General features: G+C 57.9%; 1 protein-coding gene across 1 annotated transcript in view; it reads right to left on the minus strand.

Moving 5' to 3' along the window:
* Positions 1-2078: 2078 nt before the first annotated feature.
* The window catches only part of TPST2 (tyrosylprotein sulfotransferase 2), a 45852-nt gene continuing 30543 nt past the window's right edge, over positions 2079-17387 (minus strand). Inside the window, exons 3-7 of the mRNA XM_062182340.1 lie at positions 14267-15187; positions 10788-10986; positions 7588-7638; positions 4967-5015; positions 2079-2605 (exon numbers count right to left, since the gene is read on the minus strand). Of these exons, the coding sequence (XP_062038324.1) occupies positions 4974-5015; positions 7588-7638; positions 10788-10986; positions 14267-15108 (1134 nt within the window). The 5' untranslated portion in view covers positions 15109-15187 and the 3' untranslated portion in view covers positions 2079-2605; positions 4967-4973. The remainder of the gene's footprint in view (positions 2606-4966; positions 5016-7587; positions 7639-10787; positions 10987-14266; positions 15188-17387) is intronic.

Below are 17387 nucleotides of genomic sequence, written 5' to 3' on the forward strand. Positions count from 1 at the left end.
TAGCAAGGAAATTTCACTGGATGCCTCTCAAATAAATAAATTAAAAATCTGGGGAACAAAAGACTCTCAAGTAGTTTGCTCAAATGCATCTGAGACCAACCCAGACTGCCACTCCTATGCATGCTGGACATCACCGACAGCAGCCCTCTGTGTCTGTGGGGGGCTGCCTTCAGGACCCCTCTGTGGATAGCAGACTGCAGCGATGAGCTCAAGTCCCCGCCGCGGAGACAGCGTGGTGTTCACCTGTCACCGTGCCGCCCTCCGGTCTCCCTTCAGTCACCTCCAACGCCTACTGCCACATCAAGGCCATAGCTCGTCACACTGTTCTCCTTGGGGAAAGCCGGCCAGGTTTAATCCAGAGCTGATGTTTCTGGTGGACCATTTTCCATCTGCAGTCGGTTGAATCTGTGGATGCTGACGTTGAAGACACGGAGGCCGACCACACTGTGTATGGAAATCTACAGAAGCCTGGAAGCCTAGGTTCTAGACAGAAAATGGTAGCCTTGCCTTTAAGGAAGTAAGGAGATGTTGAGAGGAGGTACAGGCTGGGCCTCTTACACTCTGACTCGACTCTCAGGCTTGCATTTTATAACGGACTACTGTTGTATTCTAAACATCTTGACAGATCAAACCGGGGGAGATGAGGGGCCAGTGTTGTGGCGCAGTGGGTTAAAGCCTTGGCCTGCTGCACCAACATCCCACATGGGTGCTGGTTCGAGTCCCGGCTGCTCCACTTCTGATCCAGCTCTCTGCTATGGCCTGGGAAAGCAGCAGAAGATGGCCCAAGTCCTTGGGCCCCTGCACCCATAGGGGAGACCTGGAAGAAGCTCCTGGCTCCTGGCTTTGGTCTGGCCCAGCCCTGACCATTGTGGCCATTTGGGGAGTGAACCAGCGGATGGAAGACCTCTCTCTCTCTCTCTCTCTCTCCCTCCCTCCCTCCCTGTCACTCTACCTTTCAAATAAATAAAATAAACCTTAAAAAAAAAAAAATAAAAACAAAAACCCAGGGGCGATAAAACGGGTGGGTGCTCAGCCTAGGTTTTGCAGAGGATGAGGCCCAGGCCCACCGCCTGGGGACTGGGAAGAGAACCTGCTCCTCCTCTCTCTCCTGTTTTTACACTCGCAGTGTTTTCCCAAGCAGTTCTGCGAACATCGTCTTCACGGATGGCTTCCCATAGAAGGCGCGAACTCCTAGAGCCAGACTTCAATGTCTTCTCATGGAGGAAGGACACTCAGCCGTCCCCAGAGTCCCAGAGGCACAACCCATCCCTTGGCAAATCAAGTTGGATTTGTAGAAATGACTGCGTGTCTGAATAGAAGCCTAAGCGACACCCCACTGCAGTTCCGGGACAAGGGGAGTGGGCTCAGCACGTCGCAGGCCAGTTGCCAGTGTCAACTGTTAGCCACTCCCACCCAACAGACTCCCCCACGTTGGAAGCGAAGGGTTGAAGAGCTGGTGGGTCACCTGTCTCCTCAAAACCCACGCCCTCAACACTGGGGGCCTGGAGGGTTATCCTGGGGTCAAAGGTAATGGTGGGGTGGGGGTAACACCTTCACCCTGAGAGCTACGGGACTGATCCTCCTGCACCTGGGACTGTGCAGCACAGGGTCCCCCCAGCAGGCTCTGAGTGGCTCTGGTGGCTCTGCACAGCACCGCGTGGTCAACGTGGCAACAGTGGGGGGCCTTGGGCCTGCTGTGTCCCATTGGCCTCTGGGTCACATGCTTGCTCCACTCCTATGTGATTCAGCCTCCTGTAAGAAACATGGACAGCGAGGCTCCTGGCTGGCCGCACCGTGCACCTGCTGTCACAAGGCACCATGGGGGAAAATGAAACATGGAGCACAGAGATTCCACTCTGTCCTGCGTGGCTCCCATCTTAACCCGCACCCTCTCCTTGTAACAACGGGAACCGTGAGCGAACAGCCCTTCCGAGTTCTCTGAGTCCCTGTGCGTGGCCATGGGGGACCCCAACACGAGGGACGGACCTGCCCTGTAGCCCCTGCTCATCCCCAACACGAGTGACGACAGTGGACACGGACAAAGATCTGCCCGCGGCGCAAAGCCAGGCACAGACAAGTGAGACTCTGTTCACTTTATTCAAACAATCTCCCCCGCCGCCGTGGAACTGAGCAGAACCAAGGAGGAGAAATCCAAGAAAGCCTCATATATTAAATTCTTAAATAGATTCTCTGAATTCCAGGTCAGGGGTGACAGGAGAGGCACAGGTGTGGGCCTTGTCCCAGCCAGCAAAGCCGCCGAGGCAGCCCTGTGAATTAAGGAGGGTGGCGAGTCCATTTCGTACAAAAACAGTTCTGGAGGGGAGAAATTAGAAAATACCTAAGTTTCAACACGGGCTACTTCCCACGCTCTGCTCTCCGCCCTGGGAGCAAGGCCCAGGCCACAGGGTTCCAAGGCTAGCCCTGGGTGACTCTGCTTTTGCACACATATGCAAATACATTCCTCATTAGCAGGCCCGGATTTTTTTTTTTTTTTTTTTTTTTTTTTTTTGGCGATTAATAGCAAGCAATATGCTTGGATTAGAGGTCCGATTCCCACTCGAATGCAGTTTCCCGTCTTCTTGGCAACAAAGCCGTTTGCAGAGATCTGAAAGGAGGGGGAAGGAGGAGAGCGAGTGAGGCCCAGAGCAACACATTCTGAAACAGAGCTGTTCTGTGTACACGTGCGACGGCAGAACGGGTGGCCTTCATCCGCAGAAGCGCGCCTGCTTTTAGAGACGCACCCCAGATGGCCAGAGGGAGCGTCCATCTGCCAAGGAGTCCTGGGCTCGTGCCCGCATCGGGACCCGCAGCCGCCTGACCCCAGAGACAGACTCATTTAGAAACAGCAAGTGAGAGCAACCACGTGATCAACGCCCACGGCTTTTCTGGAGGCAAGGGAAGGATTAGCGTTTTGCCGGAGGCCAAGGGAAGCACCCTGTACGCGATATCTCATTTAAACGGCAATGGTTTGGTGAATGAGAAGGACTCTGAGCGAGTTAGGGAGACAGAGAGAAGGGCTCTCTTCCAGGAAAGGGTTCTTGCCTTTGGAATTCAATAGAACACCAGGATCTTAGCCCAGCTCAAGACGGAAACCCTGACGGCAGCACAGTCAGATTATCCCCAGCCTGGCGAGTTGTTGCAAAGCAGATTAAAAGGAAAAAGTTTAAAGTATGCTGATTATCCAAAAAAGTAAGACAGGAGACAAAAACAAACAAACAAACAAAAAAAAACAGAGTCTAGGCCACAGCACTGCTTCAGTCTCAAAAAGCAGGCAAAGTGCAAGCGGGGCCCGGTCTCCCCACGGGCTCCCCTCGGTTTCCCTGACCCGGATGAAGAGAGAGAAAAAGAAGCCGTCCACGGGGAACCTCAGCTCCAGTGCCCAGGGCCTCAGCGAGGGTCCAGCTCCCTCCGTCTCACAACCACCCCCGGGGGTGAGCGCTCAGGAGTCCCCATGCTCCAAATGTGGGTGACCGAGGCTGGCACAGGTCAAGCCTGGGGGGCCTCAAATAATTGAATTCCCAAGTTCAAAAATCCCTTTCCAGGGGCCGGCATTGTGGCACAGTGGGCTAAAGCCCTGGCCTGAAGCGCCAGCGTCCCCTATGGGAGCCGGTTCGAGACCTGGCTGCTCTACTTCCAATCCTACTCTCTGCTATGGCCTGGGAAAGCAGTGGAAGATGGCCCAAGTCCTTGGGCCCCTGCACCCGCATGGGGACCCAGAGGAGGCACATGGCTCCTGGCTTCAGATTGGCACAGCTCCGGCTGTTGCGGCCAATTGGGGAGTGAACGATCAGATGGAAGACCTCTCTCTCTCTCTCTCTCTCTCTGCCTCTCCTCTCTCTGTGTAACTCTTTCAAATAAATAAATAAATCTTTAAAAAAAAAAAAAGTCCCTTTCCAACAGTACTTCAATGGGCAGTTTTTCTATCATATGCATTTTCCACAAACTTTTTGAAGACACCCATATGCATGAATTTCAAAATTGTTCCTTTCTGAGACAGAGAGACAGACAGAAAGAGGTCTTCCACCCACGGGCTCATTCTCCAAATGATCAGGATGTCTGGGGCTGGGCCAGGCCAAAGCCAGGGGCCCAGAACTCAATCCAGACCTCCCACATGGCAGGGGCGGGACCCGACTACTTGAGCCAGCACACTGCCTCCCAGGGTCTGCATCAGGAGGAAGCTGGAGGCAGGAGCCTGAGCCAGGAATCGAACCCAGGGACTCCCCTGTGGGCAGCAAACATCTTAAACCACTAGGCCACGTGCAGGCTCGCTAAGCTTAGCTTTCTAATTCCATGTTTTCCACAAACTTTCTGGAATCGCCTTGTTGGAATGGTGAAACCTGCCCCTGAAATCACTCACTGGAAGCACACCCTGGGCGAGACGGCTTCTGGAGGGTTTCCACCACCTGATGGCCGTGTGGCCCTGGGCAAGTCGCAGCTTTGGGAGACGGGGCATTGTGCCACCTGCCTTCCAGGGCCACTGAGGGTTAAAGGAGTAACACACGGGAGTCCTTGGCTGGGTGCCTGGAGGTTATTCTTACTACAGAACTGCACGTGGCTATTATTAGAACATTAATTGCTTTGGCCAAACCCCCATGCTGTTTATAGAAGGCCGGCTGGCACACTGCATTCCGTGCAAAAAAATGGCTACAGAAGTCTCCCCGACTCAGTGGTCCTGCCTGCCCCTCCCCAGTGTCGGAGGAGCCTCGTTCTGGTGAGCTCAGCACGGATCCCTGCCTCCATCCCTGGTCCACAGCCAGGAGACTAAGCCACCATTCTATAAATAGCCACCCCAGCCTGTCACCATGGAAACCTCTGCGGCGGGGCGCGGGGGGGGGGCTGGGTCAGCCCACCTGGATGGACACTTCTCCCCCAGGGAGACTGCAGAGGACAAGCATTTGGGAACAGTGGCTCCCAGGCTCGGACTCGGAGGCGGGCAGGAGCCCCCGGCAAACTCCGCAGGCCTTACCTGGAAATCAGGAGCTTCCTAGGTGGGAGGAGGTGCTGTTCTGGTTCACCTGGAAAAGACAGGGCGCAGAGATAGCGGTCACGGCCAGGTGGGAGATGCCATGGTCTCAGTGCCCCGAGGTTCATCTCGGCATCACCGAGTCTCACCTGCACGGCACACCTGCCAGGCGCCAGGTGCCGGGGACAGCGTGGTGAGCACTGCCCCCCCCCCCAGCCCCATTCTTACGAGGCCTCCATTGCAGTAGAGAGCCTGTCCGACACCCACGGGGGCGGCTGTGAGTGACTGCTGTCAGCGCTGCCTCTGACTCCCATCCAGTGGTCAGCAAAGGCCTCTGCGAAGCGACAGCAAGGCTGCAGCTCGCTCTTCCTCCCGGGCTCCTGGCACACAGCTCCTGAGCACCTGGCAGACCTCTGGGCGGACAGGAGTACCTCTTGCAAGCCGATGACTGCTGGCTGTGGGAGCCCCCACAGAGGTTCGGATGGGGGAGGAGGAGGATGGCTCAGAGCTGGATCAGAAGGACCCAAGCAGGATTACAGGGCTGGAACTTTCGGCTACTGCCCCACCCCCGAGCCAGGAACTCCATCGGGAGCCCCCACATGGGTGGCGGGGACCCAAGCACGTGGGCCACCTTCCACGGCCTTCCCAGGCGTGTTAGCAAGGAGCTGGAGTGGAAGCGGACCAGCACTGATGTGGGATGGCAGCATTGCAGGCAGTGGCTTAACCAACAGTGCCATAGCTCTGGCCCCACATCGCCTCTTTCCCACTACCCTCTGGGGGAAGGGGAGGGGCTGGAGGTGGAGCTAAATCACCAGTGCCCAGTGATGTAATCCACCAGACCTGCAGAAACCCTAGGTGACAGGTCTGAGGGCTTCCTGGTGGGTGAGCACACCAAGGAGCTGGCAGGGCGGGCCACCGGAGAGGACATGGGAACCATGCCCCCCACACCTCACCCTAGGCGCCTGCTCCCCACTGACACTGCACCCTTTCCAACAAACAGGGAACAGCAAGGAAAAGGGTTTTTCTGAGATCTGTGAGTCCTTCCGGCAAATTCTCAAGCCAGAGGCGGAGTCCCGGCAGCCTCCCAATGTATAGGCACCTGGGCAGAACAGGGAGTGGCCTGGGCACCCCTGCCTCCCATGCATTGGAAGTGGGGCTGATGCTAACTCCAGGAGTTAGTGCTGTGGCGTAGCAGGTAAAGCCACCACCTGCAGTGCCGGCATCCCATGTGGGCGCCGGTTCGAGTCCTGGCTGCTCCACTTCTCATCCAGCTCTCTGCTATGGCCTGGGAAAGCAGTAGAAGATGGCCCAGGTCCTTGGGTCCCTGCACATGTGTGGGAGACCTGGAAGAAGCTCCTGGCTCCTGGCTTTGGATTGGTGCAGCTCCGAACATTGCGGCCAGCTGGGGAGTGAACCAGCGGATGGAAGACCTAGACCTCTCTCTCTCTGCCTCTCCTTCTCTCTCTGTGTAACTGACTTTCAAATAAATAAATCTTTAAAAAAAAAAAAGAGAGAGAGAGAGAGAGAACTGAACCACTGATCGCCCTGTCGCCATCCTGTTAGTCACAGAATCAGTTGCTGGTGTTGGCAAATGCCCATCTGGTACCTGCCAGCATGCACTTAATACTTTCCAGTCCTGCACCATCCCAAATGGCTTCACCTGCCCGAGAAGGCCACTGCAGGAGGTGAGGGCAGGAGGCAGGGGTCTGCTGGGGTCACAAGGCGGCTTCCCGTGGGAGAGCTCGGGCCATCCCCTAGGGCTTCACTCCCGGGTCAGTGCCAACAGCCTGCATATCCCATCCCCGCAGCACAGCGGGAACTGGGAAGATAACCCCTTTCGTGACTTCCCGCAACTGGAGCCCTTCCTTGCACAGCTACCCCATGGGAATGGCTGGGTAGAGCTCTCTTACCCCAGGGGAGAGAGCCAGAGTGCATGACAAGATGCTGCAGAGCTGGGAAACACTCTTAGGGCAGCAGATATACGGGAGGGGTGGAGGGGGCAGGCACCTGCCGACAGACAGAACTACCGCCCATGCACTGGTTCCCTCCACAGACGGCTGCAGCAGCTGAAGCCGGGAGCCAGGAAGCCCAGCCAGGACTCCCAAGTGGGTGGCAGAGGGCCAAGCACTTGAGCCGCCACCTTCTCCTTCCCAGGCGCATGAGCAGGGAGGTGGATCAGAGGCAGAGCAGCCGAGATTCAACTGGCACCCCGAAATGAGGTGCTGGTGCCACCAACAGTGGCGGCTTAACCCGCTGTGCCCCAGCATCAGCCCCTACATCATCGTTCTAGGTTAGAACAAACAATAATCCAGCACCCACTACTTCCGGTTCCCAGGAAGGGGACCCGCTGCACAGCCGAGGTCCCCGGAGTTCAGACACCATGCAGGGGTGAATCCGGGGACCGCCCGCCTTTCATTTTGCCATATTAAATAAAAACAGGTGCACAGACTAAAACTGCCAATCTTAGCATCACCCCTGCGTTTCAAAGGGGCCCCTTAGAGCCCAGAGGACAGCTACAGTGTGGGCAGAGGGGCGGTCCATACGGCCAGCACTGAGAAGTGGCGCGTCAAGCCAGTGGCACAGCCAGGAAGGCAGGTTTCAGAATTCCCCTGGAGGTTGCTAACCTGAACATATCCTTTCAGATTGGCTGGTGTCTTATAGTCCCCTTTCAAGACCTAGGAGAGAAGAGAAGAGACATCACCGTGTAGAAGTGGCCAAAAACCAAAACTTCTACTCTGAAACATACACACGCCCATGTACCCCTCCAGCCTCCCACCCTCCTATCTCCCCGTCTACCCACACGCCCATCCATCCATCCGTCCACGTATTCATTCACCAGCCAGCTAAAAGCCCTTAAGGATATGGGACGGACTCACCCCTCTTGTAGCTCTGTCCACCGCCCACCACCCTTCTCTCCCCATCCATCTCCATCTGTCAAGCTCCTTGGTCCCAGTCACTATTCCAAGCCCCGCGGGGGACACTCAGATTCCCATTCCCCTGGAGCTCCCGCGAGACGACACGCACGGAACAGTGACCACGTCCAACCACAGGGGTGCCGTGCAGACGGTGAAACAGAGGGGTGCGGTGAGCAGGGCCTGGGGCTGCTTCTGGCCTGGGAGCTGAGCCCCGAATGACAAAGTGTTCCTGGCAGAGGAGAAGGCGAAGGCAAAGGCCCCAAGGAGAGGCCCAGGACGCTCCAGGCCTTCCCACCCTCTCTGGGCCCGGAAGCCACAGGACTGGCTGCTGTTGTCGGACAGAAATGTAACGTGAATCACCTACGGGATGCAGCTTTCCTGGCAGCCGCATGATAAAAGTGAAACGAGGGGGCCGGCACTGTGGCGCAGCAGGTTAATGCCCCGGCCTGCAGTGCCAGTATCCATATGGGTGCAGGTTCGAGTCCCGACTTCTCCACTTCTGATCCAGCTCCCCGCTAATGTACCTAGGAAAGCAGCAGAGGATGGCCCAAGTGTTTGGGGCTTGGGTCCCTGCATCCACGTGGGAGACCTGGAAGAAGCTCCTGGCCCAGGCCTGGCCATTGGGGGAGCAAATCAACAGATGGAAGATCTCTCTCACTTTTTCTTTCTGTAGGTCTTTCAAATAAATAGTTATAAATCTTTTAATATAAATAAATAGGGGCTAGAGCGGTGGCACAGTGGGTAAAGCTGCCGCCTGCTGTGCTGGTATCCCCTCTGGGCACTGGTTCGAGTCCTGGCTGCTCCACTTCTGATCCAGCTCTCTGCTGTGGCCTGGAAAAGCAGTAGAAGATGGCCCAAGTCCTTGGGCCCCTGCATCCACGTGGGAGACCCGGAAGAAGTTCCTGGCTCCTGGCTTTGGATTGGCGCAGCTCCGGCCATTGCAGCCATCTGGGGAGGGAACCAGCAGATGGAAGACCTCTCTCTCTCTCTCTCTCTCTCTCTGCCTCTGCCTCTCTGTAACTTTACCTTTCAAGTAAATAAATCAATCTTTAAAAAAACCTTAAAAACACCCCCCACACACACAGGCACATGCACACACATACACACGCACACACAGGCACATACGTACACACACACAGGCTCGCTGACACCGCCTCTGAATCGGGGACTTAAGTTCACAGACACAGCAGAACCACGGTACGGAATAAACAGGGCGTCTGGCACTGGCTACGACGCATGCGGTAGCCAGGGAAGAAACCTCTGGAAGGAACTAGAGACTTGGTCTGCTTAAAAGAAGCAAAGAAACAAAGTTCCAAAGAGATCAGGACCATCAGTGCCCACAAGAACTCTCCAGGTTTCCCATAACACAGGCAGGCCTCCCGCGGGGGACCTCTGACCCCAGCCTGGGGAGAGCCAGGGGCTGCCACCTTCGCAGAGAACCCAGAGGAGCCGCTGCTGTCCCCACGGTGCCCCGGCCACCACTTCTGCAAAGGCCTGCCATCGTAGGCTTCTTAATCTAGTACTGTTATTATTGTAGGCAAAATAATAGCTCACTGTTTATTTACTTTGGCTTTCATTAGTTTTAAAATTTCTTATTTTCACGTGAAAGGCAGAGAGACAGAGACACAGAGAAAGTTCTTTCGGCCACTGGTTCTCTCCCCAAGTGCCCGCAACAGCCAGGGCTGGGCCAGGCTGCAGCCAGGAGCTGGGAATTCTATCTGGGACTCCAGGCCTGCTAGGGGGTGCGTTAGCAGGGAGCTGGATGCAAGACTGGCGCCCCAGTGTGTGAGGCAGGCACCCCATGTTCCAACCACTGTGCCACACGCCCGACTCCTTTTTGGTCTTATTTTGTTTTCAACTGACGCATAATGCTTGTGTTAAGTTTATGGGGAGCAGCAGTCTTTCAACAATGAATTTGTACAAGCATAGCGCATGCACGGCACGTATGCAGAACACGTAAGATACCAGAGAATCACTGCGATTGTTAGGGAATACTAGTAAAGTCAAAGTGCCCGGGATCATCTAGAATACAAGCGAACCGCACCGCAGTTCTGGGCGCCTGCACAGCCGGCACGGCTGGGCACACTCCTCGGGTCTCCGTCAGTGAGTGTGGGCAGAATCCACTGCTGGGCGCCAGGCGCTGGCTCAGGGCCGGGAAACCGTTAACAAGGGAGATGAGCAAGTGCAGAGAGGCAGCAAGGAGACCCTGCCGGAGCCGACCCAAGACCTACAGGGGAACCGGGAGAAGGGCTGGTGCCCTGGCGGCCCCACCAGAGTGCGCAAATCAGCGCCTGCTCAGACACGCTGAGCTGAGCTGTAACTGAGACTGTGGGTCTTCCCAAGGTCAAGGCTAGGGGGACTCCGGCTTAGACCTGGGTCCCCCCCCCTTTTTTTTCCTTCAAATATTTCAGCTAACTTAGAGCCATGAAGGCAGTTAGAATCCAACAGCCAAAGTAAACCAGAAGCTGATCAGCACCAAGGGGACAAGACCGTGAACTGGTGAGCTATCCTACCCGGGAGGTGTCTGCTTGGCGGCCTGGACTCAGGACAAAGCGCAAAGGGATTCCAACGGCCCCGCGCTCACGTGTGTTTGAGAAATCAACAGGAAAGCAAAGCTTACAAGCCAATCAAGGGACCCACAGTTTGTTCAGTGGTGCCCAACCGCAACAAGAACTTGAAGCGCTTTACAGACAGGAAACGGGAAGAGAGAGTGGAGAAGAGAAACAAGAAGAGATGAGCACACCCGTGGGTCTGCTGTGAGATGCCGCAGAGTAGGAGGGGCAGGCTCCCAGCTGGCTCCGAGCTTCCTTGCAGCCTAAGCAAAGGCGGAAACCCGAGCAGTCACGCCACGCCCACCCGATAAAGGAACTGAGATGCCCCGGAGAGGCTGTGAGCTCGCGCACACTCACCCGGTGTGTGTTGTTGATGACGATGGGGTCCGGGTTGCCGTAGTTGGGGGGGTTCGCGTAGGGGTCGTAGCCGAGCCGGGCCAGCATGGGGGCGATCTGGGCCATGTCCCGCACCACGTCCCCAGGGATGTGGCCGGTCCACTTGGAGAGCGCCTCCAGGTTCACAGGCTTGATGACCTGGTCCGTGGAGCGCTCGATCCTGGGGAGAGAGGAAAGTTGGCGGGGGTGGGGGCGGGCAGGAACGGGGCAGGCTCCCTGCTCAGCCGCTCTGGGGGCAGCAGGGAAGGCTGGGGGGACCCGCTTGCCTCGTCACGCCTCCTCTGTGCAGTGGGGCTGAGAGCATTCCTCGCGATGCATACTGTTGGTGCATAAACTCTGCTCCCTTGACTCCCCGACTGTTCAAAAGTCACTTTTTTTTATGTATATAAATAATATGAGTATTTTGAGCTTGAAAAAAAAACCATGAAGCCCAAGGGGCGGCCACCACTTGCAACACCCACATCCCACACAGGAGTACCGGTTCCAGCCCTAGCCACCCTGTGCTTCCAATGCAGCTGCCTGCTCACGCATGTGGGAGGTGGCAGAGGACGGCCCAAGTCCTTGGGCCCCTGCCACTCACACGGGAGACCCGGATGGGCGTCCCTGGCTCCTGGCTCCGGCCGTTTGCAGGCACTGGGGAGTGAACCAGCAGATGGAAGATCTCTCTCTCTCGCTCTCAAATAGGTAAATGAGTACATCTTTAAAGAGAAGCGAAGCCCTAATGGTAACGGTACCAACCCGGCTGAGCACCCTGGGAGCCTCAGTCTGCTCATATGGAAATGGCAGCAATCCCAGTCTCACTGGGCTGCTCTAACAAGTAAGGGAGTGAATCCACACGAAGTGCCTGGGAGAAGACGGCTCTGCACACGCGCTGGAAAGTCTACAGTTCTGCTTGCCGTTGTTAAAGCAAGAAATCGTGTCCTGTACGGCTCTGGTCCCCTGCCCTTTTCCCTGCTGAGTTCGTCGTTCTTTTTGTCAGCCATGTAGTATTCCACGGCGTGAGCACACCGCAGCTCTCCCCTCCCTTCCTGCCTGTTTGCAAACATTCTGCTGTTACGCATGCATCCCAGGCCACGTGCGATCCCGGGACCTGGTAGGACTGGGGGTGGGGAAACCCCAGGATCAAGGGTGTGTTTCTAGAAGCTTCTGTCTTGACTGAGAGATGACATGAGGGAGGGAGAACAGAAACAGACGGGCCTGGGAGAAAGAGGTGGGGAAGGCGCAGGAGTGCACACGGGCAGGAAGGCCACACTCCGGGGTCTGTGGACCAAGACTTAAAAAAATCTCAGCTCTATCCAATGCACCAAAAACGCTCAAGTTCGCACATGGTTTGGCTATCACCCGCGTGTCTCTGGGATGTCACAGCATCAGAGTGACTTGGGCAGCTTCCCAAGAACACGGACGGCAGCGTCAGTGCCCAATACATGTCGATATCGCTAGGAATAACCTATGTGTCCAACGGCAGGGGACACAAAGCAGAAAATGGGACTCTGTGCAGGGGAACGGTAGGCAGCCGCACAAAATGACGTCCGGAGCAAGCGCTGGGTGCCACCCGCAGGGGCCCCTACACAGGGGAGCCGGCTGCAGAGCCTCTTCACCAGGGTCCAGTTTTCTTAGCTCACATGTCAAAATGCGGGTCTGGGGGCTACAGGCAGCATTTCCTTTCCTACTTGGTGCATGCTCCCTACGTTCTGTAAGAAAGACATACGCCATGGCCTGCGCTGTGGCTTAACAGGCTAATCCTCTGCCTTGCGGCACCGGCACACCGGGTTCTAGTCCCGGTCAGGGCGCCGGATTCTATCCCGGTTGCCCCTCTTCCAGGCCAGCTCTCTGCTGTGGCCTGGGAAGGCAGTGGAGGATGGCCCAAGTCCTTGGGCCCTGCACCCGCATGGGAGACCGGGAGAAGCACCTGGCTCCTGGCTTCGGATCAGCATGATGCGCCGGCCGCAGCGGCCATTGGAGGGTGAACCAACAGCAAAAAGGAAGACCTTTCTCTCTCTCACTATCCACTCTGCCTGTCAAAAAAAAAAAAAAAAAAAAAAAAAAAGACGTACGCCTTTGGCGATCTGATTCTGTCGCGATAATCTGCAAAAGCTCAGCTCCCGCTGCAGCTGGCTGGGGTACCCGGCACGCAGATGCCTCACCCGGGGCTCAGGGGCTGCCAGGGTGTAGCTGCTGTGGGGGAAGACGAAGAAGGGCCCGACCAGGAGGCCGCACACCCTGCTCCTGTGCTGGTCAAGCTCTCCTGGGTGTCTGCAGAGCGTCGGTGACCTCAGCAGAAGCGGAAGGTCAAGGTCAAGGGGCGGGGCAGGGGAGGGGCAGGGAGGCAGGAGGAGGGGCCCTGGGCGTGAGGGCTCAGAGCAGAGGCTCTGGAGTCCAACAGCCTGGACCGCGCCTCGCTGGCTGTGCCGCCTTAGCTGGGGAGTTCTCTCTGACTTGGCTTTCTCATGTGTGAAATGGGGAGACGAGGGGCTCGCACGCTGTCAGGCTCCTGTAGGGGTGAGGGGGTGAGCATAGGGCCTTACCCCAGGGCTTGACACAGCAGGTACTCACTAAACAGAACGACCATGGGCCTGACCGGTATTCCAATAAAAGCACCAACAGGGCCGGGGCTGTGGCCCAGGGGCAAAGCCACTGCCTGCAACGCCAGTAGCCCCTGCATCCCATATGGGAGCCGGTTCGAGTCCTGGTTGCTCCACTTCCGATCCAGCTCCCTGCTATGGCCTGGGAAAGCAGCGGAGGATGGCCTAAGTGCCCAGGCCCCTGAACCCTCATGGGAGATCAGGATGAAGTTGGCTCCTGGCTTTGGGCAGCCCTGGCTGTTGTGGCCATTTGGGGAGTGAACCAGCAAATGGAAGACCTCTCTCTCTTCTTCTCTCTCTTTCTCTCTCTCTCTTCTTCCTCTCTCTCTGTAACCTCTGTAACTCTGCTTTCAAATAAATCATTTTTTCTAAAAAAAAAAAAAAAAAAAGGCAACACTAAGACGCTAACAGTAAAAATAGCACCCAAGCTGAATTGATGTGTGGCTACTTAGACACTTCTAAGTTATGGAGCCAGGGCCAGAAGCATGGAGGGGTGCAGTTGTATGTTCAAGGCCACCCAGGTCCGAGGCAGTGGGGGGGGTCCCTGAATCTGTGCTCTGACCGTCACCTGCGCCTCCACTGCTGTATCACAAGGCACCTGCACAGGTTAGGACTCCCTTAGGAAAAGACGGGAGTGACCGGTCCCGTCGCGGCGGCTCATCGGTGTCCTAGTGCTTCCCGGCCGGGCGGGGCAGCCGGCTCAAGGCTCCGCCCTTGCCCGTCCCCTTCCCAGGTCTCCCCCTCCCCCACCCGTCCACAGCAGAAGAGGCCTCTGGGCTCACAGGGGCAGCAGGACTTCCGGAGAGGCCACACAGCTCGGCAGGGTGCCCAGACAGACAGGGTCGGGGCGCCACTCACTTGGACAGGGAGACACCGCCGGGCTTGCCGATGAGGTCTTCGTGGTGCAGGACGGCGTCGCTCCAGGCGATGCCCAGGAAGTCCAGGATGAGCTTGAGGGAGCGCCTGGGGTGCAGCACCAGCTGCTCGTAGTACACGGGCAGGCACTTGTCGCGGCCCACCTCCATGCACTGGGCGTACATCACCTCGATGGCCTTGTTCCACTTGGTGAGGCAGTCGCGGTAGCTGCTCAGGTCGAAGCCGGCGATGGTGACCTTGCGCGTGATCATGGAGTGCACCGAGGCCCGGCCGTCGCGCACCATCAGCAGGAACTTGGAGTTGGGGAAGAGGCGCGACAGGTAGACGGAGGACTTGAGCGTGAAGGGGTCCTTGTTGCAGAGCACGCGCGCCGGCTCCCCGTGCTTGGCGATCACCTCCAGGATGAAGGCCTGCATGGCGGCGTCTAGCACCTCGTCCGTCACGCCTGCCTCGTCCAGCCGCAGCTTCTCCCGGCCGGACTTGGACCAGGCCTGGCGCATGGCCAGCACGCGCGGGATGATGCGGGTCTCCTCGCCGCAGCGCACCTCCGGGTGCGCGTCCAGCATGGCGCGCATGAGCGTGGTGCCGCTGCGGGGCACGCCGCCCACGAAGATGAGCGGCATGGTCTTGCCGTAGCGGTACTCCACGCGGTCGGCGCCCACCACCACCAGCTCCTCCTGCTCTGGCCGCATGGCCCGCCGCGCGCTCCGCGGGCCCCCCAGCGCCGCGCGGCACTCCAGCACCTGCTGTCCCAGCTGCACCGCCAGCACCAGGGCCAGGGCGCAGCCGACCGCCAGCAGCGCCCTCCGCACGGACAGGCGCATGCTGGGCCGGGGACGCGGCAGCCCCGGCCTGGGCGCCCGCTTCAGCGATGGGTCAGCCGGCGGCCCGCCAGGCTCACGTCTGGGGAGAGAGAGGGGGGACGCACGCCATCAGGGAGGCCTGCGCGCCGGGGCCGTCACAGCACAGACCCCAAGAAGGGCAGAGGCGTCCACCTGACCCACCCTAACTCCCAGGATCCTCCCGCAGTAATAGGGAGTGGTCCGGCTATTATCACCCTTTCAAAGGGCTCTGGAGACAGACGCCGGGTTCTGACCTTACTCCCTGCTTGCCGGCGCTGGGACCTTGGACAGCTCCCAACCTCTCAGTGGCTCCCTCCTGGGACAGGTGATTGCTAAGTCCCTGATTGGGAGGCCCATGTCCCATACTGGAGTGTTTGGGTTCAAGTCCCGACTCCGCTCCCGATTCCAACTTCCGGCTAACATGCACCCTGGGAGACAGCAGGGACTCTGGCCTGGCCCAGAGGATGGAAGAGCTGCCTTTTAAGTAAATAAGTAAAATACTGGGGCTGACGCTGTGGCGCAGGTGAAGCCTCCATCTGCAGCGCCGGCATCCCACATGGGCCCTGGTTCGAGTCCCGGCTGCTCCACTTCCGATCCAGCTCTCTGCTAATGCACCTGGGAAAGCAGTAGAAGATGGTCCAAGTGCTTGGGCCCTGCACCCATGTGGGAGGCCTGGATGAAGCTCCTGGCTCCTGACTTTGGCCTGGCCATTGCGACCACTTGGGGAGTAAATCAGCAGATGGAAGCTCTCTCCACCCCCCCCCAACCCTGTAACTCTGCTTATAAAAAAATAAATAAATTTTAAAAGTTCCTGTGCCTCAGTTGTCTCGTCTGATCAATAGAGACGCTATAACCATTATACAGTTTACTATCAAAATGTGGAAAAGAGGAAGCCGCAGGCATGCCAGGGTCCAGCAGCAGGAACTCCCCAGCAGGGCGGGGGTTTCTGCCTGTTATGTTCAGCACTGTGTGCTCGGCTTAGCCCAGCCCTGTGCCTGGGACGTAACAGCTGCTCGGCCAATACCTACAGCCTGCGCCCGGGCTGGCTGAGCCGAGTGCTAGGAAATCATGCCAGTGGAGAGGCACAGGCAGGCTGGGAGGTGGCCAAGCCAGGGTCCAGGGGTCAGGCCCAGGCCGGCCGGCTCCAGTACTGACCGGGATCCACCGCCCTGTGCCGCAGCAGAGACACTGCCTGCGGGGAAGGCTCAGCACGTCCTGGCCTGGAATCTTCCAGAACTGTCCCCTCTCGAAGTGATGACTCAGCACTGAGAGGCCAGGCACCAGCTGTCCCCGACAGCAGCCCAGACAGCCTGGAGCCTGACCTCGGGAGGCCGCATCCTGGCAGGGGACAGACAGAGGTGTGTCTCGGAGCCCCTTCCCTCCCCTTCCAGAATCTAAGTGCAGGCCTGAGCTGTCTGCATGAGCTTGGGCAGTGGGCTCAATTTCTCCATCTGTGAAATGGGCCTTAGAATGTCAACTTCGCAGGGCTGCCGTGCACACGAAAGGAACCTGCTACAGGAGAGTATTGACGAAGGCCCCCAGCACACAAGCAGCACTGGACAGAATCTTAGTGGTTTTTACCATGACCGCTGCTTCTTCATTCATCCCAGCACTTAATGAGCGCCTGCTGTATGCTGGCGGCTGGGTTACGGAGTGAAGACCTGGGGGAAGAGGCATCCTCACAGGGGCGGGGGGTGATGCGTAGGGGAAGGCAGGCTTCCTGTAGGAGGCTGCCTTTGGGACAATGGGTAGGCACCAGGCAGGCGAGCAGCAGGGTGTTGCTGGGAAAGCAAGTGGCCCAGGCAGGAAGGGACCCAGCCTGAGAGGGGTGGTGCAGGTGGTTTTTGCTGGATCCAAGAGGGGAGATGGTATCCCTGTTCAGCCGTGACGGTGTCCGGGAGACGCCAAAGGGTCCAGTGTGCAGCCGGTGCACCGCCCCCACAGGCTTGGGCTGCAGCCAGGGGAAGACGCACGTCCAGGCTGGGCGGACACTGTCTCAGCCCCGGGGGGAAGCTGCGGAGGCCCCGGCACTTCCTGGCCTCGGCGCTGGGAGAGTCACTTCCCCCATCTCAGCCACGGTTTCTCAGCTGTGGGCAGGGCTGCACTGCCGGCTCGGCTCGGAGGAGCGCCCGACAAGGTAAAAGTGCGAGTCTCCCCCGGGGGCCATAGACCACCCAGGCCTGATTCATTCTGCTTACAAGATCAGGGGTTCAGGGCCGGCGCTGTGGCGTAGCGGATACAGTTGCCGCCTGCAGCCCCAG

Source organism: Lepus europaeus, chromosome 23 (genome assembly GCF_033115175.1).
Source record: "Lepus europaeus isolate LE1 chromosome 23, mLepTim1.pri, whole genome shotgun sequence".
Lineage (NCBI taxonomy): Eukaryota > Metazoa > Chordata > Mammalia > Lagomorpha > Leporidae > Lepus > Lepus europaeus.